Genomic DNA, 22,137 nt, shown 5'->3' with positions numbered 1-22,137 from the left:
ATCTGGCTGTCAACAAAGACCGTATCTTTGATCATCACTGACGGTCAGATCTGACATTTTTGGACAATCGACGACTAGATCTAACTATAGATTTAGTATTTTTCGATTAAATATATGATAAATCTAACTAGAAAAGGCTAGATCAACACACAACCAGTCAGATCCAACCAGTTTACGTTATAACGCCATTTTTCAACCAGATTCCGATAATGGTTACCGAAATCTAACACTATAGGTGGGTGAGATATTTTTATCATTTTACAAAAATTTTATATATTAAAACGTTTAGTTAAGTTAGCAAACCTTAAGAGTTTTTTTGTTAATTTTTAAATTTTAACTCGTAATAATCACCCTATTAACTATTCAATATTATTCCCAAATAACATAACAAACGAACCCATAACGTTTTAAGGCTGTTATAGCAAGGTAATTGTCGCCAATAGCATGGGGAATAGATTGGAGTTGACAAACACAAAAACTTGGGTAACTTTGGGATAATAATTGTAACATAACAAAATATTCATCACTTCAGATATCATCATCATGAATAACAAAACCTAACTCTCAATGTCTAAAACTAAACTGTGCCAAAAAAAAACCAAGTTCTTTGCCAAAACATAAAATAATAATAGTTCAAAACTAGGCCGTAATTATGAAGGGAATGGTAGGAAATGGGGTCAAGACAAAACTAGTTGCGCAATGCTGCCCTTAATCCCAGCCAGTAGCTTGAGGGGCAGGAGGGGCAGGTACGTCGGGGGCAACTCCAGCCAGTTGTGGAGCAGGCACGGCATCCCATCCCTCTCCAGCTGGCAAAGGAACTGCACAATCAAAAGTTCATTTGACAGGAGTAACTATTAAATCTTTAAACCATTGAAATTAGAACCGGTAGCAAGCAGATTAACCAAACCGAAATACAACAAACTTAGCGAAAACAAATAGATGAAGACTAACCGTCTGGGAAAAAGGTACCAGGAACAGCAGCAATGGGTTTCTGAGCTTCACCGGGCCACTGTGAATCAGAGATTTGGGTAGGCCATTGATCGCTAGCCAAGTTCATGGCATAGTCAGGAGCAGTACTTCCAAATTCAATGGGAGCAGCAAGCTCTTCTTCTTCAGCTTGCTTGGCCTCCTCAGGTTCCCTGTAGAAGAACAAGTCCACCTGCACATAGTAAAGATGCATAGATTAAACGCAGGAAAGTTGGCTCAATGTAAAGATATGAACATAATCCATGTCAACTTCTGGAAAACACTTGAATGAAAATACAGGAGGAAAGATATGATTGAATATCATCAATACAGAAGAGTTGAATAATAATGTTTGATAGATATATACCATGACATCCCACTTATGGCCAGGACGAATTGTGCCCCGCATCTGCAGAACCATCCTAGCCAAAAGCCAGAAGAGGCACCCAATGCTGTGCTTGCCCTTGTTATTGGCAGGGATACCAATATCAACATAACGCATTGGTGAATCAGTATCACAGAAGGCAATGGTGGGGATGTTCCCAAGAGCTGCTTCCTTAATAGGCTGCAATGTCATAGTGTTGGTTATAGTGTACATAACCAGAAAGTGCAGATATCCAGTGGAATAGCAACCAAACAAATTAGTTATACGACAAATGGAATACCATATACCTGGTGATCGGTTCTTGGATCAGTCAGGATAAGCAGACGAGGCTCACTGAACGAAGTCTGAAGCTGGTTGGTGAATGTACCAGGAGTGTGCCTTCCAGCAATGGCATGGCAACCAGTGTACTGGGCAAATTTCAGAACAGCTCTTTGACCATAGGGCCTAGCAGACTGGACAATAATGTCCTGAGGGTTCTCAATGGCAACAATAACTCTGGCTGCCATCTGAAGCTTCTCCCATGTCTTGCCAAGATTGATGATATAAATACCTATGCAAAAAGAATACAAAAATTAGGAATGAAGTAGTGAACTTATAATTATACACATGATAACATATTACTACTCAGATTTCAGCCCACAAGATTTCACAAGCGTTAAGCCAAAGGCCATCGAATCATGTGTTATAACATCCTGAACATGGCAAGTAAAACATCATACAGAAATCATCTAGTTCAATAGCACCCTAGGGGCAGACCCACCACACCAACTCTATTAACCACATTATAATGGACCAGAAAATTTGACAACATTTACATCTTTGTACTCGATGAAAAATCAAAGAAATTGTACAACCTCGCATGTCAATTAAACATAATGAAAAACATTTGAAAATTTTCTATTCTATCCTTCAATATTCTCAACGCCTATACATCTTATCCAAACAAAAAAAAATTCTCAACATTAAAAGAGAACATCCTCAGACACGTTAACTCCAACAAAACATTCAGAATCTCAATTCCCTAAACAATTACAAATGCAAAAAAGAACATAATTGAACACAAGACTATAAAATGTTTAATTAACAGTCACAACACTCTTTACACATTGAAATACAACTGCTCTTTGATGTACTCAATACTTCCTCAAGAGCAAGTATAGCACCTAAGAATCCAACATATCAGATCTCCCACTAACTCTAGCATTTTCTCATACGAATACCAGTAAATTCCAACAAAACATACCAAAAAAATAAAGAAAAATCCCCTAAAAAGAGTTACTTTAAAGACACAGAGCTACCTGCAGAACAACCATGAATACATATGCCACCGTTTAAAACATAATTAAAAACCAAAATATCTTAGCTTCAACGGATCAACGTATCATACAAGCACAAAAAACATAAAAACAAACAGCAAAATGAAAAACCACACAACTTAACTTACTTAATTCAATAAGAGCAAACGGATCAATATACACAATATCGAAATTAGAGGGACTTCAACAAAATATACCATCATTCCTGCGCTTGAAGACGTAACGTTCCATCTGGAAGTCACAGTTCTTGGTTCCAAGGTGTACTTCAGCAGCCAACATCATCTGAATGTCGGCCTCCTTCTGAGACAGCTGCCTCGGTGCAGTTGCATTAGATGACGCCATTTTTGCCCTGTTTTCTGCTTCTCTGTAGTAAACCCTAAGTGGGTTTAGAGTCTCGTGAGAGATTGAGAGCTGGAGAGTGGCGAAAAAGATGTGAGAAGAGTAGGGCTCGTTCAGAGAAAGAAAAAGAAACTGTAATTGTGTGGTTTATAAAGGTGATATTTAGGGTTGAGAAACCCTAGTTTGTTTAATGACGAATTTATCCCTTTGGGTTGTCATGGGCTGGATTTAGTATTATTGTTAGATCCGGCCCACATAGAATATGAAGATCTTTTGAGCTTTATATTTATGCCATACGTATTATGCAACATTATACAAATGTATTTTACAAGTTTAACATTTTTTGTTTACAAGTTTCATGTTATACGTTTACAAATTTTACATCGATATATTGACACAACCCTAGATTGTAACAAATCATCAAAATTGAGTTTGGTTGGTTAATTTTTGTAAATGTTTGCGAACATGATATGCACGAGGGCATGCATACAAATGGGTGTGAGAGAGTGTCATGACCTATTTCCATAACGTCGTGAGAAGAGCAGCAGGTGTGGAGAGTGTACGAGGTTGAAGGGTTTTTCAAAACATTCACATGGGTGTAACATGTAAGAAATGAGGGGTGTTTCCTCTTAGTATATTGGCATTACTTTATGGGAAGCTGATGCTTGTTTCCTACAACATGCAATATGTAGCAAGTATACTAGTTCCACAAGTAATATAATGACGAGTGAGTATCGTTCTCACGAGGATTGTTGCTAAACACTAAGTTTTCTACCGTTTTCAAGTTGAAGAAATTGAATTCTTTTTGGATTAAAGGGAGCAATTTAAACTATGATTAAAACAAAATTTTACTAAAAGAAACTTAAACTATGAAAGCAAGATTTAAAACGGGATAAAATTAATTCAAACAAACGGGTAGGGTTTTGACTTCATTCGGACTCTATGGGTTAAACTTTAAGAATTAAACTAAATTCAAATTCTCATACATTGATTGTAAATCGAACTCTCTAAAGTGTCTAACATACCTTTTCAGGCTATGTTGTCCTACTCTTCTCTATTAATCTTCCGCACCCCACAAAATGAAAGTTAATAAATCTAAGTTCATTAAGCATAAGAATCCTAGATTGATTTCATCGGTTCTTGAATCTATATCTAGCATCCAATAATACAACGGTGATTACCCATGAAGCTTAACATGAATTATCTCTCAATCTCATCATGTTCATCACATACAAACAATAAATACAGAATAATCACACAATCAAAGCAAAATCATATGAAATTAATAATCATTAACTTTCTAACCCATTAGAATCCGAACTACATCAAAACCCTAACCCAAACTAGGTTAGTTCATGGCTAAATCAATAAAACATTTAGAAGAAATGAAAAACTCCAGGTTCAACATAATGGAACAAAAGAAAAGGAAAAGAATCTCCCCAATTTGATAAATCCACTGGTTTTCTCGAATCTTCCAACTTTGTTAATCCAAAAATCACTCCAAAATGAATCTAAAAAATAATGTAAAAAAACTCTCTCTATCTCTCCACGAACACGCTAGACAAATAGACTAAGTCTCCCTTTTATACCTCGCCCAAAATATTGCAACTTAGCCTAAAAACGAAATTGTGCGTTTTACAGAAAGTGGAGTACGCAGACTTCGCCGCGGCAAAGAAAAAATCTGAATCTGGTGCGTCACTAACCCGTTTCACCGTGGCGAAGCTTCCTGAAGAATTCTGAAATTCCAGAATTGCCTTCCGCGTGCTTCTGAGTCCAAAAACTCCAAATCTACCTTTATTTGCTCAAAATTTCCATTTTTAACCTGAAACACGAAATGTAAGGAATTAAGTGTTAATTCAAGCAAAAATAGACTAAGAAGTATCTAAAATCCGGCCTAAAAGCTTAAATAAACTAGTATAATTCTCGGATTATCAAATACCCCCAAACTAAGATGATGCTCGTCACTGAGCATCAGGTACACAACAAGATAAAAGAAAAAACACAAATGTACAAAAATACACAACAGCAAATGACACAAATTAAATAAGAGAAACAAAAGACTCGACTCACAAAACAACTGCCTAGAATTTATACCAATCTCAAAAGTTGTTGCAAAATTATTAAAAGAAAAATGTTTAACACTCCAAGAAGTTATAAGTTGCATTGACTTTCTTTCTCAATTGGTCCCCCAAGTAGGTAATCCCCACTTCAATCCACCTTTCGACTTCCCGGATTATTTTATGCAGGAATGCAAAGTTTATCAAATGGTGGTAGACTCCATAATCCTAAATATCGAACTACTCTCAACTAATGAGGACTAGACAAAGATAAAAATCAGCAGGTCTTTATAAGCTTGTAACGTTAGGCTCGGGAAGTGGGTTCCAAGAAAAATGATAGGAAATACAAAGTAAGAGAACTCGGTTTTCCTCATGCAAACACTCAAATCAAATCGAACTCCATTTTTTCTCACCCACCAATCAACGTATCCACTAATTTACACCCCTCAAACTTGTGTCTTTCTTATTTTTGAAACCATAAATGCGCGGGTCGAAGGTGTACGTGACGTTGTTAAACCAGAGGTCGCCAAGTACTGCTATGCAGTTTTTAAGGCAGTTACTGGTTTCCAGCCGAGATACCCTTCAACTTGGTAAAAAAAGAAAAATTATAATAAATAATTTTTTTTTTTTTAATCACAATCGAAACACATCCATTGAATTGAGGTGAACTATCTCTTTTATTTTTATTGCCCTTCTCACAACCCCCAAACTATTCTTTTAGTCAATTCGTACAACTCTTCCCTTTCTTTGTGTTTGCATTATGATCGAATTCTTCTAAGGGTACGACAGAGTGTTTAAGGTACAAGGATCGGACAATAATGCCTAAATCATCTCCTCAACCATGTCTAATGCTAGAATTTCGCCTCAAACACTTCTCTACTAGGTTCTAAAGTCCACCAACATTATCAAACTTTACCTAGATACATAAAATGAATCTAAGCATGTCGAAAAAATGAAAATGGTGTTTTAACCACTCAACAAACCTCAATCAAAACTCAGTCAATAAACCTAAACTTGAAGCAATGCTTAACATTTCTCAACAATAAAAACGTAACAATCCAATTCGCGTCATTGATTTATACAATTCATCATCGGCAAAAACAATCAAACCAAAATAAAATCAACAAAATCAAAAATTTTCTAATTTTCCTACCCCCAACAAAAAATGACATTGTCCCCAATGTCCCATTACGCATAAATTAAGAATAGAAAAAAAAAAAAACAAAGGTACGAGATAGTTCTCTGATTAATCTGTGAAGTGTCGCTCCATAGTGCACACCCGATCTGTGACCTTTTCATCACCCAACATCTGTCAAAACAATTGAAACTGTGGTGTCCACTAGGTTAGAAAAATTTACAGACTAATATGAAAGTATTACAATCTAATCTCGTCCTTACATAAACTACAAATTACAAGAAAAATGAAACAATGAAAACAACTACAACAATCCAAAACAAAAATATAAACTGAGTTTAATGTTTGNAGTGCACACCCGATCTGTGACCTTTTCATCACCCAACATCTGTCAAAACAATTGAAACTGTGGTGTCCACTAGGTTAGAAAAATTTACAGACTAATATGAAAGTATTACAACCTAATCTCGTCCTTACACAAACTACAAATTACAAGAAAAATGAAACTACGAAAATAGCTACAACAATCCAAAACAAAAATATAAACTGAGTTTAATGTTTGAAATGAAAAACAAAATCAACTAAAACAAATGAAAATAAGGACAACAACACAGGTGTTCCGGTGCTCATTCTTCGCCTCCCTCGTCTTCCTCTTCTGATTCGGAGCCCATCCACTCATCTGAATCCCAGTCAGCCCATTGGAATCCTGAAGTGTCAATGTTGAGCTTGTTAAAGCTACTCTTCTACATCTCATACATCATCTAGGTCTGCTCAACCAACCAATCCTGACGTTTTGTCATCCGTTTCATCATACTCATGCTACATCATCTCCTTCTGTGTAGCTGTGGAGCTGAAGGATGTGACAGGGCCTTGTGTGGTTCTCTGCCATTTTGTTCCTGCCTTTGGTTGCTCAGCTTCTGGACGTTCAAGATGCTTCTGAAAATAATCTGAATCGAGGATAGGGGCAGCATGAATACGTTGCTCATCATCTCCTACCTTGCCTCTAACTCTAATGCACAAGGCTGTGATGAGATGTGGGAAAGAATAACTTGATCGCCTTGGTTTGGCGGCATAATGAATGTTGTTAAAGATAATTCTTCCCACATAGATACTCTTTCATGTGGCAATGGAATAAAGCAGTAATGCTTTTTCGTAAGTTACTGTGCTATAGTGCGTTTCCAGCATCAACTTCGCACTAACAAAATACTGCTACACTCGAGCAATCGGTGTCAAAGAAGTTCCCTTAATGGTCTTCTTTTGTTTCTTCGACACTGACCAAGTTGCATTCGGTTTTGCAATGACCAGAGGAATGATACTATCCTCAAACTGTGTCCCCCTAAACCTTCCATACTCATCCTGATCAAATCCAGGCAAGTTGTAAAACTCATTGATCACATCTGCTGTAAACGGCACATCAACCCCTCTCACAAATGCAAAACCTTCCTCACAATCCGGCATAAAACTCCCTTACTAGCGGCTCTACAACCGATTGTGCAGAAGCACTCATAAACAGTTCCCATCGTCTCCCTCGACTCCAATCCAACGCCTGACTCGTGGTCAATCCGCGCTCAGGAATAAAGCCCTTATCTCTTCTTTGGATAGCCCCTTGATATCGTTTTTGGGCTTCTTCATTCACAAAACGGTTATCCACTTTCATTCCTTTTCCCTTTCCTTTGTATGGCAACTTAATTTTGGGTGCCATTTCCTATAATCCAATTCATAACGCAACCCAAAAATTCAAGCCTAGGTTCCCCACAACAACCAATTCAAACCTAAAAAAGAAAATGGAAAACACTTCCAAAAATCTACAATCAGACCCCCAAACTATGATTTCTCCGAATTCAACAACACACTTCAAAACTCAACACCCACACTCCTCAAAATCACAACATGCACAATAAACCCTTCTTCAACAAAATCCAACTCACAAAATTCGCAACTCAACCAAAAATAAATTTTTAAGATCTACAACTTAAAACTTGAAATTTTGCGAAAATGAGTTTAGGGAACTTGAGATCTTACCAATATGAAGGATTATTCGCCACCAATTTACTCAGAATCAGCCCAGATTAGAAAGCTCCAAATTTCTTAAACTCAAAATTTTCGTGAAATTTTCAAAAAATTTGTTGTTGAAATGAGTTGTTTTGGTGTTTAAGAGGGTTAAGGAGTGAAAACTTTGGTTGGGAAAGCACTTGGGAGGCAAAGGATTGAAATTGGAAAATTTTTCTCTCAAATGTATTTGAAAAATACGTAGAAAATGAAAAGCCAAAGCGAGTTTATATATAAAACAGTCTTCGCCGCGATGAAGTTCTTCGTTTATGAGCCCTAATTGGAAACCCAGGTTTCACCGCGGCGAAGCAAAATACTTCGCCGGGGCGAAAAAATACAGTGGCTAATCGCCGCGGCGAAATTTCCTTAGAAAAATTTCATCTAGCCTTCTTCGCCGCGGCAAAGACAAAATAAAATACAGTAGCTATCACAAATTTTTAGGTTGCATCGCCCCGACGAAGAACAATCTTCGCTGCGGCGAAGTCTGAGACTTTTCAAAATTTGTTTTTACTCAATGTGCTTCGCCGCGGAGAAAAATAATTATTCACCCCACGCGAAGTCTGGAGTATTTTCCGTCCTTGCATTAGCTGAAAACTTCACCTGAAACACCAAAAACACACAAATTAAAAAGAATAAAAAACATTCAACACACTGAAATAAAAATAGAAGAACAAAAATTTAGAACACTTGGGTTGCCTCCCAAGAAGCGCTTGGTTATAGTCGGTAAGCTCGACTCTCTCAATTTTTCACGTCGGAATGTCAAGCCGTATTGGGATAGATTTGCAACTCATCACCCCATCAATGTATGGCTTCAATCTCTGTCCATTGACTGTAAAAGTGCCTTTTTCTTCATGTGTAACTTCCACTGCTCCGGATGAGTGAATTCTTGTAATCGTGAATGGTCCAGACCATCTACACTTAAGTTTTCTGTGGAATAGCCTAAGTCTAGAGTTGAACAACAACACTTTTTGCCCAACTTCAAAATCTTTCTTCCTGATATTCTTGTCATGCCACCTTTTTGTCTTTTCCTTGTAAATTCGAGTATTTTCATATGCTTCGAGATGAAACTCATCGAGTTCGTTCAAAGTTAGCATTCTTTCCTCCCCAGCAGCTCTTAAATCCATATTTAGCTGCTTGACTGCCCAGTATGCTTTATGCTCGAGTTCCACCAGTAAGTGACATGCTTTCCCATAAACTATTCTAAATGGGGACATACCAATTGGATTCTTAAATGCAGTTCGGTAGGCCCACAATGCATCATCCAATTTTCGTGACCAATCCTTCTGGATGCATTAACTGTCTTTTCTAAAATGCCTTTACGCTCTCTATTAGACAGTTCTACTTGCCCACTCGTTTGTGGATGGTAAGGCGTTGCAACTCTATGTGTCACTCCATACTTACCCAACAGTGCATCCAACTGCCTATTGCAAAAGTGGGAACCTCCATCATTAATAATTGCCCGTGGTACCCCAAACCTTGAGAAAATATGCTTTCTCCAAACGTAATCACTACCCTGGCATCATTAGTCGGCAATGCAACTACTTTAACCCACTTCGACATGTAATCCACCGCTACCAAGATATATGTATTCCCAAAAGAGTTTGGGAAGGGACCCATGAAATCAATCCCCCACACATAAAAAAACTCAACCACTAGGATGTTGTTCAATGACATCTCATCTCTTTTTGAAATATTACCACTTCGTTGACACTGGTCGCACTTCTGAATCATTCGGAATGAATCCTTAAAGAGGGTTGGCCAATAAAACCTCGATTGTAGAACCTTGGCTGCTGTCCTAGTTCCTCCAAAATGGCCACCTACTTCCCTCTTATGACAATGTTGTAAAATGCTTTTCATCTCCTCCTCCGGGACATATCTCCGTATCACTTGGTTAGCACAGTGTCTGTATAGAAATGGTTCTTTCCAAAAGTAGTACTTCAAATCTGAGAAAAAATTTCTCTTTTGTTGGAACGTCATACCATTTGAGAGCACCCTTGACGACAAATAATTTGCAAAGTTTGCATACCATGGTGTTGCATGCACTCTCATCAACTTCTCATCTAGAAAGGTTTCTCTAATGGAGATTTCCTCCACATTTCCCTGAAGTGGTCTCTCAATTCTCGATAAGTGATTTGCCACCACATTTTCTGACCCCTTCTTATGCGAATTTCCAACTCAAACTCCTGAAGCAATAGGATCCATCTTATGAGTCAAGGTTTCACTTCTTGCTTTGCTAATAGGTGCCTAAGTGCTGAATGGTCCGTGTAGACGATCACCTTTGCACCTAACAAATACGAACAAAACTTGTCAAAAGCAAAAACTACAGCCAACAATTCTTTTTCGGTGGTGGTGCAATTCAATTGTGCATCAGTGAATGTTTTGCTGGCATATTGAATTACATGCAACATTTTGTTCTTCCGCTGTCCTAACACTACCCCTAAAGCAAAATCACTAGAATCACACATTAATTCAAATGGCAGCCCCCAATTGGGAACCACAATAATAGGTGCACATACTAATAATTTTTTAAGAGTTAGAAAGGCATGCATGCATTCATCATTAAAATCAAACAAAACATCTTTATTCAATAAATTGCAAAGGGGTTTAGAAATTTTAGAAAAATCCTTGATGAATCATCTGTAAAACCCCGCATGCCCCAAGAAACTTCGGACTACTTTGACATTCGATGGTGGTGGCAGCTTATCTATCACTTCAGTCTTTGCTCGATAAACTTCTACTCCGTCCTTTGAAATCCTATGACCGAGCACTATTCCCTCTTGGACCATGAAATGACACTTCTCCCAATTGAGCACTAGGTTTGTCTCTTTACGTCACTGCAAAACAAGGGAAATATTTGTTAGACAATTGTCAAAAGACGAACCAAAAATTGAGAAGTCATCCATGAAGACTTCTATGAACCGTTCCACCATGTCTCCAAAGATCGACATCATGCATCTCTGGAATGTTGCTGGTGCATTGCACAACCCAAAAGGTATCATTCGGTAAGCAAAGGTGCCATAGGGGCAAGTAAAGGTCGTTTTCTCTTGATTCTCAGGAGCGATGGCAATCTGGTTGTATCCTGAATACCCATCTAGGAAACAGTAATAGGCATGTCCTACCAACCTCTCCAACATCTGATCAATGAAAGGTAGTGGAAAATGATCCTTCCTTGTCGCCTCATTCAATTTTTGGTAATCAATGCACACTCTCCAGCCAAAAGGAATACAAAATTAGGATGAATTAGTGAACTATAATATACACATGATACATATTACTACTCAGATTTCAGCCCACAAATTTCACAAGCGTTAAGCCAAAGGCCATCGAATCATGTGTTATAACATCCTGAACATGGCAAGTAAACATCATACAGAAATCATCTAGTTCAATACACCCTAGGGGCAGACCCACCACACCAACTCTATTAACCACATTATATGGACCAGAAAATTTGACAACATTTACATCTTTGTACTCGATGAAAAATCAAGAAATTGTACAACCTCGCATGTCAATTAACTAATGAAAAACATTTGAAATTTTTCTATTCATCCTTCAATATTCTCAACGCCTATACATCTTATCCAAACAAAAAAAATTCCAACATTAAAAGAGAACATCCTCAGACACGTTAACTCCAACAAAACATTCATAATCTCAATTCCCTAAACATTACAAATGCAAAAAGAACATAATGAACACAAGACTATATGTTTAATTAACAGTCACAACACTCTTTACACATTGAAATACAACTGCTCTTTGATGTACTCAATACTTCCTCAAGAGCAAGTATACACCTAAGAATCCAACATATCAATCTCCACTAACTCTAGCATTTTCTCATACGAATACCAGTAAATTCCAACAAAACATACCAAAAAATAAAGAAAAATCCCTAAAAAGAGTTACTTTAAAGACACAGAGCTACCTGCAGAACAACATGAATACATATGCCACCGTTTAACATAATAAAAAACCAAAATATCTTAGCTTCACACGTCAATGTATCATACACACAAAACATAAAACAAACAGCAAATGAAAAACCACACAACTTAACTTACTTAATTCAATAAGACAACGGATCAATATACACAATATCGAAATTAGAGGACTCAATAAAATAACCATCATTCCTGCTCTGAAGACGTAACGTTCCATCTGGAAGTCACGTTCTTGGTTCCAAGGTGTACTTCAGCAGCCAACATCATCTGAATGTCGGCCTCCTTCTGAGACAGCTGCCTCGGTGCAGTTGCATTAGATGACGCCATTTTTGCCCTGTTTTCTGCTTCTCTGTAGTAAACCCTAAGTGGGTTAGAGTCTCGTGAGAGATTGAGAGCTGGAGAGTGGCGAAAAAGATGTGAGAAGAGTAGGGCTCGTTCGAGAAAGAAAAGAAACTGTAATTGTGTTTTATAAAGGTGATATTTAGGGTTGAGAAACCCTAGTTTGTTTAATGACATTTATCCCTTTGGGTTGTCATGGCTGGATTTAGTATATTGTTAGATCCGGCCCACATAGAAATTAAGATCTTTTGAGCTTTATATTTAGGCCATACGTATTATGCAACATTATCAAATGTATTTTACAAGTTTAACATTTTTTGTTTACAAGTTCATGTTATACGTTTACAAATTTACATCGTATATTGACACAACCCTAGATTGTACCAAATCACAAAATTGAGTTTGGTTGGTTAATTTTTGTAAATGTTTGCGAACATGATATGCACGAGGGCATGCATACAAATGGGTGTGAGGAGTGTCATGACCTATTTCCATACCGTCGTAGAAGAGCCAGGTGTGGAGAGTGTACGAGGTTGAAGGTTTTTTCAAAACATTCACAGGGTAACATGTAAGAAATGAGGGTGTTTCCTCTTAGTATATTGGCATTACTTTATGGGAAGCTGATGCTTGTTTCCTACAACATGCAATATGTAGCAAGTATACTAGTTCCACAAGTAATATAATGACAGTGAGTATCGTTCTCACGAGGATGTTGCTAAACACTAATTTTTCTACCGTTTTCAAGTTGAAGAAATTGAATTCTTTTGGATTAAAGGGAGCAATTTAAACTATGATTAAACAAATTTTACTAAAGAAACTTAAACTATGAAAGCAAGATTTAAAACGGGATAAAATTAATTCAAACAAACGGGTAGGTTTTTGACTTCATTCGGACTCTATGGGTTAAACTTTAAGAATTAAACTAAATTCAAATTCTCATGCATTGATTGTAAATCGAACCTCTAAAGTGTCCAACATACCTTCTCAGGTTGTGTTGTCCTACTCTTCTCTATTAACCTTCTGCACCCAACAATGAAAGTTAATAAATCTAAGTTCATTAACGTAAGAATCCTAGATTGATTTCATCGTTCTTGAATCTATCTCTAGCATCCAATAATACAACAGTGATTACCCTGAAGCTTAACATGAATTATCGCTCAATCTCATCATGTTCATCACATACAACAATAAATACAGAATAACACACAATCAAAGCAAAATCATATGAAATTAATAATCATAACTTTCTAACCCATTAGAATCCGAACTACATCAAACCCTAACCCAAACTAGTTAGTTCATGGCTAAATCAATAAACATTTAGAAGAAATGAAAAACTCCAGGTTCAACATAATGGAACAAAAGAAAAGGAAAAGAATCTCCCCAATTTGATAAATCCACTGGTTTTCTCGAATCTTCCAACTTTGTTAATCCAAAATCACTCCAAAATGAATCTAAAAATAATGTAAAAAACTCTCTCTATCTCTCCACGAACACGCTAGACAATAGACTAAGTCTCCCTTTATTACCTCGCCCAAAATATTGCAACTTAGCCTAAAACGAAATTGTGCGTTTTACAGAAAGTGGAGTACGCAGACTTCGCCGCGGCAAAGAAAAATCTGAATCTGGTGCGTCACTAACCCGTTTCACCGTGGCGAAGCTTCCTGAAGAATTCTGAAATTCCAGATTGCCTCCCGCGTGCTTCTGATCCAAAAACTCCAAATCTACCTTTATTTGCTCAAAATTTCCATTTTTAACCTGAAACACGAAATGTAAGGAATTAGTGTTAATTCAAGCAAAAATAGACTAAGAAGTATCTAAAATCCGGCCTAAAGCTTAAATAAACTAGTATAATTCTCGGATATCAAATACCCCAAACTAAATGATGCTCGTCACTGAGCATCAGGTACACAACAAGATAAAGAAAAAACACAAATGTACAAAAACACACCAGCAAATGACACAAAAAAATAAAACAAAAGACTCGACTCACAAAACAACTGCCTAGAATTTATACCAATCTCAAAATTTGTTGCAAAATTATTAAAGAAAAATGTTTAACACTCCAAGAAGTTATAAGTTGCATTGACTTTCTTTCTCAATTGGTCCCCCATAGGTAATCCCCACTTCAATCCACCTTTCGACTTCCCGGATTATTTTATGCAGGATGCAAAGTTTATCAAATGGTGGTAGACTCCATAATCCTAAATATCGAACTACTCTCAACTAATGAGGACTAGACAAAGTAAAAATCAGCAGGTCTTTAAGCTTGTAACGTTAGGCTCGGGAAGTGGGTTCCAAGAAAAATGATAGGAAATACAAAGTAAGAGAACTCGTTTTCCTCATCAAACACTCAAATCAAATCGAACTCCATTTTTTCTCACCCACCAATCAACGTACCCACTAATTTACACCCCTCAAACTTGTGTCTTTCTTATTTTTGAAACCATAAATCGCGGGTCGAAGGTGTACTGACGTTGTTAAACCAGAGGTCGCCAAGTACTGCTAGGCAGTTTTTAAGGCAGTTACGTTTTCCAGCCGAGATACCCTTCAACTTGTTAAAAAAAAAAAATTATAATAAATAATTTTTTTTTTTTTAATCACAATCGAAACACATCCATTGAATTGAGGTGAACTATCTCTTTTATTTTTATTGCCCTTCTCACAACCCCCAAACTATTCTTTTAGTCAATTCGTACAACTCTTCCCTTTCTTTGTGTTTGCATTATGATCGAATTCTTCTAAGGGTACGACAGAGTGTTTAAGGTACAAGGATCGGACAATAATGCCTAAATCATCTCCTCAACCATGTCTAATGCTAGATTTCGCCTCAACACTTCTCTACTAGGTTCTAAAGTCCACCAACATTTCAAACTTTACCTAGATACATAAAATGAATCTAAGCATGTCGAAAAATGAAAATGGTGTTTTAACCACTCAACAAACCTCAATCAAAACTCAGTCAATAAACCTAAACTTGAAGCAATGCTTAACATTTCCAACAATAAAACGTAACACTCAATTCGCGTCATTGAATACAATTCATCATCGGCAAAAACAATCAAACCAAATAAATCAACATCAAAATTTTCTAATTTTCCTACCCCCAACAAAAAATGACATTGTCCCCAATGTCCCATTACGCATAAATTAAATAGAAAAAAAAAAAACAAGGTACGGATAGTTTCCTGATTAATCCGTGAAGTGTCGCCCACAGTGCACACCCGATCTGTGACCTTTTCATCACCCAACATCTGTCAAAACAATTGAAACTGTGGTGTCCACTAGGTTAGAAAAATTTACAGACTAATATGAAAGTATTACATCTAATCTCGTCCTTACATAACTACAAATTACAAGAAAATGAACAATGAAAACAACTACAACAATCCAAAACAAAAATATAAACTGAGTTTAATGTTTGAAATGAAAAACAAAATCAACTAAAACAAATGAAAATAAGGACAACACACAGGTGTTCCGGTGCTCATTCTTCGCCTCCCTCGTCTTCCTCTTCTGATCGGAGCCCATCCACTCATCTGAATCCCATCAGCCCATTGGAATCCTGAAGTGTCAATGTTGACTTGTTAAAGCTACTCTTCTACATCTCATACATCATCTAGGTCTGCTCACCAACCAACTCCTGACGTTTTGTCATCCGTTTCATCATACTCATGCTACATCACTCCTTCTGTAGCTGTGGACTGAGAGATGTGACAGGGCCTTGTGTGGGTTTCTCTGCCATTTTGTTCCTCCTTTGGTTGCTCAGCTTCTGGACGTTCAAGATGCTTCTGAAAATAATCTGAATCGAGGATAGGGGCAGCATGAATACGTTGCTCATCATCTCCTACCTTGCCTCTAACTCTAATGCACAAGGCTGTGATGAATGTGGGAAAGAATAACTTGATCGCCTTGGTTTGGCGCATAAGAATGTTTGTAAAGATAATCTTTCCCACATAGATACTCTTTCATGTGGAATGGAATAAAGCAGTAATGCTTTTTCGTAATTTACTGTGCTATGTGCGTTTCCAGCATCAACTTCGCACTACAAAAATACTGCTACACTCGAGCAATCGGTGTCAAAGAAGTTCCCTTAATGGTCTTCTTTTGTTTCTTCGACACTGACCAAGTTGCATTCGGTTTTGCAATGACCGAGGAATGATACTACCTCAAACTGTGTCCCCCTAACTTCCATACTCATCCTGATCAAATCCAGGCAGTTGTAAAACTCATTGATCACATCTGCTGTAAACGGCACATCAACCCCTCTCACAATCAAAACCTTCCTCACAATCCGCATAAACTCCCTTACACGGCTCACAACCGATTGTGCAGAAGCACTCATAACAGTTCCCATCGTCTCCCTCGACTCCAATCCAACGCCTGACTCGTGGTCAATCCGCGCTCAGGAATAAAGCCCTTATCTCTTCTTGGATACCCTTGATATCGTTTTTGGGCTTCTTCATTCACAAAACGTTATCCACTTTCATTCCTTTTCCCTTTCCTTTGTATGGCAACTTAATTTTGGGTGCCATTTCCTATAATCCAATTCATAACGCAACCCAAAAATTCAAGCCTAGGTTCCCCACAACAACCAATTCAAACCTAAAAAAGAAAATGGAAAACACTTCCAAAAATCTCAATCAGACCCCCAAACTATGATTTCTCCGAATTCACACCACACTTCAAAACTCAACACCCACACTCCTCAAAATCACACACATCACAATAACCCTTCTTCAACAAATCCAACTCACAAAATTCGCAACTCAACCAAAAATAATTTTTAAGATCTACAACTTAAAACTTGAAATTTTGCGAAATGGTTTAGGGAACTTGAGATCTTACCATATGAAGGATTATTCGCCACCAATTTACTCAGAATCAGCCCAGATTAGAAAGCTCCAAATTTCTTAAACTCAAAATTTCGTGAATTTTTCAAAAAATTTGTTGTTGAAATGGTTGTTTTGGTGTTTAAGAGGGTTAAGGAGTGAAACTTTGGTTGGGAAGCACTTGGGACCAAAGGATTGAATTGGAAAATTTTTCTCTCAATGTATTTGAAAAATACGTAGAAATGAAAAGCCAAAGCGAGTTTATATATAAAACAGTCTTCGCCGCGATGAAGTTCTTCGTTTATGAGCCCTAATTGGAAACCCAGGTTTCACCGCGCGAAGCAAAATACTTCGCCGGGCGAAAAAAATACAGTGGCTATCCCGCGGCGAAATTTCCTTAGAAAAATTTCATCTACCTTCTTCGCCGCGGCAAAGACAAATAAAATACGTAGCTATCACAAATTTTTAGGTTGCATCGCCCCGACGAAGAACAATCTTCGCGGCGCGAAGTTGAGACTTTTCAAAATTGTTTTTACTCAATGTGCTTCGCCGCGAGAAAAATAATTATCACCCCACGCGAAGTCTGAGTATTTTCCGTCCTTGCATTAGCTGAAAACTTCACCTGAAACACCAAAAACCACAAATTAAAAAGATAAAAACATTCAACACACTGAAATAAAAATAGAAAACAAAAATTTAGAACACTTGGGTTGCCTCCCAAGAAGCGCTTGGTTAAATTTACTAGGCCGACACATGCTTTAGGAGAGATTGATGAAGCCCAATAAACCATTCTATCCTCATTTATCACTGACTTTTAACCCTCCTACCCTTCCTCGCAACAAAAATTACCGTTTAAGAAAAATTACTAATGGTGATAATTAAATAATATTTTAAAAGAATGTCATTAAACCTTTTTTTTTGGTGGGAGAAAGTCCTCAACTCTCATAAGAGTATGGGCAGTATTGAGCTTGTCAGAGTTGTAGAACATGCAAAATAATACGAGTCCGTTTGTTTTATTATTTCATGCCCCATTCTTTATCTTATTTCTAAAATAGTTGTTTGTTTAATTATTTAGAAAATACTATTATATTTTATTTAATTATTTTTAGACCTTCCAAGTTTATTAATTTAATTAAATACCCTAGAAAAAAAGTTTAAAAACTAATGAAAACACCCCCATTCACCTATAGTTGTCAGATTCCAACAACCACCGTCGATGGTAACCGAAATTTGTCACAACAACGTAAAAATGACCAACAATGGCCAAATTTGGTCATAAATGACAGTCAACGACGACCGTATCTTTGGCCGCGACTGACGATCAGATCTGACATTTTTCGACCGTCGACAATCAGATCTAATCGTAAATCTAACCTTTTTCGACCAAATCTATAGTGGATCTAACCCAAAAAAACCAGATTAACACACAACCGACCAGATCCAACCAGTCTACGTCGTAACGTCATTTTTAGACCAAATTCTAACAATAGTGACATGAATCTTGACATGAATCTAACACAGTAGATGGGTTGGATGTTTTTGCCATTTTATAAAAATTTTATATATTAGAAAGTTTAGTTAAATTAGCAAACCTAAAAAATATTTTTGTTAATTTTTAAATTTTATGTCGTAATAATCAACCTTTTCAACTACCCAATCTTATTCTCAAAATCAAAATCTTATCGAAAGTAACAAACCAAACAGACTCATAACATTTTAAGGCTTTTATAGCAAGGTAATTGTCGCCAATAGCATGGGGAATAGATTGGAGTTGACAAACACAAAAACTTGGGTAACTTTGGGATAATAATTGTAACATAACAAAATATTCATCACTTCAGATATCATCATCATGAATAACAAAACCTAACTCTCAATGTCTAAAACTAAACTGTGCCAACAAAAACCAGGTTCTTTGCCAAAACATAAAATAATAATAGTTCAAAACTAGGCCGTAATTATGAAGGAAATGGTAGGAAATGGGGTCAAGACAAAACTAATTGCGCAATGCTGCCCTTAATCCCAGCCAGTAGCTTGAGGGGCAGGAGGGGCAGGTACGTCGGGGGCAACACCAGCCAGTTGTGGAGCAGGCACGGCATCCCATCCATCTCCAGCTGGCAAAGGAACTGCACAATCAAAAGTTCATTTGACAGGAGTAACTATTAAATCTTTAAACCATTGAAATTAGAACCGGTGGCAAGCAGATTAACCAAACCGAAATACAGCAAACTTAGCGAAAACAAATAGATGAAGACTAACCGTCTGGGAAAAAGGTACCAGGAACAGCAGCAATGGGTTTCTGAGCTTCACCGGGCCACTGTGAATCAGAGATTTGGGTAGGCCATTGATCGCTAGCCAAGTTCATGGCATAGTCAGGAGCAGTACTTCCAAATTCAATGGGAGCAGCAAGCTCTTCTTCTTCAGCTTGCTTGGCCTCCTCAGGTTCCCTGTAGAAGAACAAGTCCACCTGCACATAGTAAAGATGCATAGATTAAACGCAGGAAAGTTGGCTCAATGTAAAGATATGAACATAATCCATGTCAACTTCTGGAAAACACTTGAATGAAAATACAGGAGGAAAGATATGATTGAATATCATCAATACAGAAGAGTTGAATAATAATGTTTGATAGATATATACCATGACATCCCACTTATGGCCAGGACGAATTGTGCCCCGCATCTGCAGAACCATCCTAGCCAAAAGCCAGAAGAGGCACCCAATGCTGTGCTTGCCCTTGTTATTGGCAGGGATACCAATATCAACATAACGCATTGGTGAGTCAGTATCACAGAAGGCAATGGTGGGGATGTTCCCAAGAGCTGCTTCCTTAATAGGCTGCAATGTCATAGTGTTGGTTATAGTGTACATAACCAGAAAGTGCAGATATCCAGTGGAATAGCAACCAAACAAATTAGTTATACGACAAATGGAATACCACATACCTGGTGATCGGTTCTTGGATCAGTCAAGATAAGCAGACGAGGCTCACTGAACGAAGTCTGAAGCTGGTTGGTGAATGTACCAGGAGTGTGCCTTCCAGCAATAGCATGGCAACCAGTGTACTGGGCAAACTTCAGAACAGCTCTTTGACCATAGGGCCTAGCCGACTGGACAATAATGTCCTGAGGGTTCTCAATGGCAACAATAACTCTGGCTGCCATCTGAAGCTTCTCCCATGTCTTGCCAAGATTGATGATATAAATACCTATGCAAAAAGAATACAAAAATTAGGAATGAAGTAGTGAACTTATAATTATACACATGATAACATATTACTACTCAGATTTCAGCCCACAAGATTTCACAAGCGTTAAGCCAAAGGCCATCGAATCATGTGTTATAACATCCTGAACATGGCAAGTAAAACAACATACAGAAATCATCTAGTTCAATAGCACCCTAAGGGCAGACCCACCACACCAACTCTATTAACCACATTATAATGGACCAGAAAATTTGACAACATTTACAACTTTGTACTCGATGAAAAATCAAAGAAATTGTACAACCTCGCATGTCAATTAAACATAATGAAAAACATTTGAAAATTTTCTATTCTATCCTTCAATATTCTCAACGCCTATACATCTTATCCAAACAAAAAAAAATTCTCAACATTAAAAGAGAACATCCTCAGACACGTTAACTCCAACAAAACATTCAGAATCTCAATTCCCTAAACAATTACAAATGCAAAAAAGAACATAATTGAACACAAGACTATAAAATGTTTAATTAACAGTCACAACACTCTTTACACATTGAAATACAACTGCTCTTTGATGTACTCAATACTTCCTCAAGAGCAAGTATAGCACCTAAGAATCCAACATATCAGATCTCCCACTAACTCTAGCATTTTCTCATACGAATACCAGTAAATTCCAACAAAACATACCAAAAAAATAAAGAAAAATCCCCTAAAAAGAGTTACTTTAAAGACACAGAGCTACCTGCAGAACAACCATGAATACATATGCCACCGTTTAAAACATAATTAAAAACCAAAATATCTTAGCTTCAACGGATCAACGTATCATACAAGCACAAAAAACATAAAAACAAACAGCAAAATGAAAAACCACACAACTTAACTTACTTAATTCAATAAGAGCAAACGGATCAATATACACAATATCGAAATTAGAGGGACTTCAACAAAATATACCATCATTCCTGCGCTTGAAGACGTAACGTTCCATCTGGAAGTCACAGTTCTTGGTTCCAAGGTGGACTTCAGCAGCCAACATCATCTGAATGTCGGCCTCCTTTTGAGACAGCTGCCTTGGTGCAGTTGCATTAGATGACGCCATTTTTGCCCTGTTTTCTGCTTCTCTGTAGTAAACCCTAAGTGGGTTTAGAGTCTCGTGAGAGATTGAGAGCTGGAGAGTGGAGAAAAAGATGTGCGAAGAGAAGGGCTCGTTCAGAGAAGAAAGAAGAAACTGTAATTGTGTGGTTTATAAAGGTGATATTTAGGGTTGAGAAACCCTAGTTTGTTTAATGACGAATTTATCCCTTTGGGTTGTCATGGGCTGGATTTAGTATTATTGTTAGATCCGGCCCACATAGAATATGAAGATCTTTTGAGCTTTATATTTATGCCATACGTATTATGCAACATTATACAAATGTATTTTACGAGTTTAACATTTTTGGTTTACAAGTTTCATGTTATACGTTTACAAATTTTACGTGATATATTGACACAACCCTAGATTGCAAAAAATCATCGAATCTAGCAATTCACATGCTAACAATTTGAAATTAA

The 22,137-nt window shown here is 37.3% G+C and overlaps 2 protein-coding genes across 2 annotated transcripts; both read right to left on the bottom strand.

Moving 5' to 3' along the window:
- Positions 1–462: 462 nt before the first annotated feature.
- Positions 463–3,140, bottom strand: LOC116138910 (40S ribosomal protein Sa-2-like). The gene is made up of 5 exons (XM_031424586.1): positions 2,865–3,140; positions 1,639–1,901; positions 1,334–1,531; positions 952–1,159; positions 463–818 (listed from the first exon to the last, which is right to left on the bottom strand). Exons 1-5 carry the CDS (start codon positions 3,007–3,009, stop codon positions 709–711), a joined length of 924 nt encoding a protein of 307 aa, XP_031280446.1. The 5' UTR covers positions 3,010–3,140; the 3' UTR covers positions 463–708.
- A 15,996-nt stretch (positions 3,141–19,136) lies between these two features.
- LOC116138885 (40S ribosomal protein Sa-2-like) lies at positions 19,137–21,759 on the bottom strand. Its single transcript, XM_031424561.1, has 5 exons — positions 21,538–21,759; positions 20,312–20,574; positions 20,007–20,204; positions 19,625–19,832; positions 19,137–19,491 (listed from the first exon to the last, which is right to left on the bottom strand). The coding sequence occupies exons 1-5, from the start codon at positions 21,680–21,682 to the stop codon at positions 19,382–19,384; spliced, it is 924 nt and encodes a 307-aa protein (XP_031280421.1). The 5' UTR covers positions 21,683–21,759; the 3' UTR covers positions 19,137–19,381.
- Between the last annotated feature and the right edge of the window lie 378 nt (positions 21,760–22,137).

The sequence above is a fragment of the Pistacia vera genome, unplaced genomic scaffold (assembly GCF_008641045.1).
Source record: "Pistacia vera cultivar Batoury unplaced genomic scaffold, PisVer_v2 Contig344, whole genome shotgun sequence".
NCBI classification, from domain to species: domain Eukaryota; kingdom Viridiplantae; phylum Streptophyta; class Magnoliopsida; order Sapindales; family Anacardiaceae; genus Pistacia; species Pistacia vera.
Note: the sequence above shows the minus strand (reverse complement) of the source record. Positions and strands in the feature narration are given on the sequence as shown.

What these genes read in the sequence shown, in the direction of transcription:
- LOC116138910 (XM_031424586.1), bottom strand. Translation starts at nt 3,009, where the DNA reads ATGGCGTCATCTAATGCAACTGCACCGAGGCAGCTGTCTCAGAAGGAG. An exon ending in CTTCAAGCGCAGGAATGATG is followed by an intron (nt 1,902 to 2,864) that starts GTATATTTTGTT and finishes CTTTTTGCATAG; the next exon opens with GTATTTATATCATCAATCTT. An exon ending in TGGTACCTTTTTCCCAGACG is followed by an intron (nt 819 to 951) that starts GTTAGTCTTCAT and finishes TTGATTGTGCAG; the next exon opens with TTCCTTTGCCAGCTGGAGAG.
- LOC116138885 (XM_031424561.1), bottom strand. Translation starts at nt 21,682, where the DNA reads ATGGCGTCATCTAATGCAACTGCACCAAGGCAGCTGTCTCAAAAGGAG. An exon ending in CTTCAAGCGCAGGAATGATG is followed by an intron (nt 20,575 to 21,537) that starts GTATATTTTGTT and finishes CTTTTTGCATAG; the next exon opens with GTATTTATATCATCAATCTT. An exon ending in ATCCAAGAACCGATCACCAG is followed by an intron (nt 20,205 to 20,311) that starts GTATGTGGTATT and finishes ATGACATTGCAG; the next exon opens with CCTATTAAGGAAGCAGCTCT.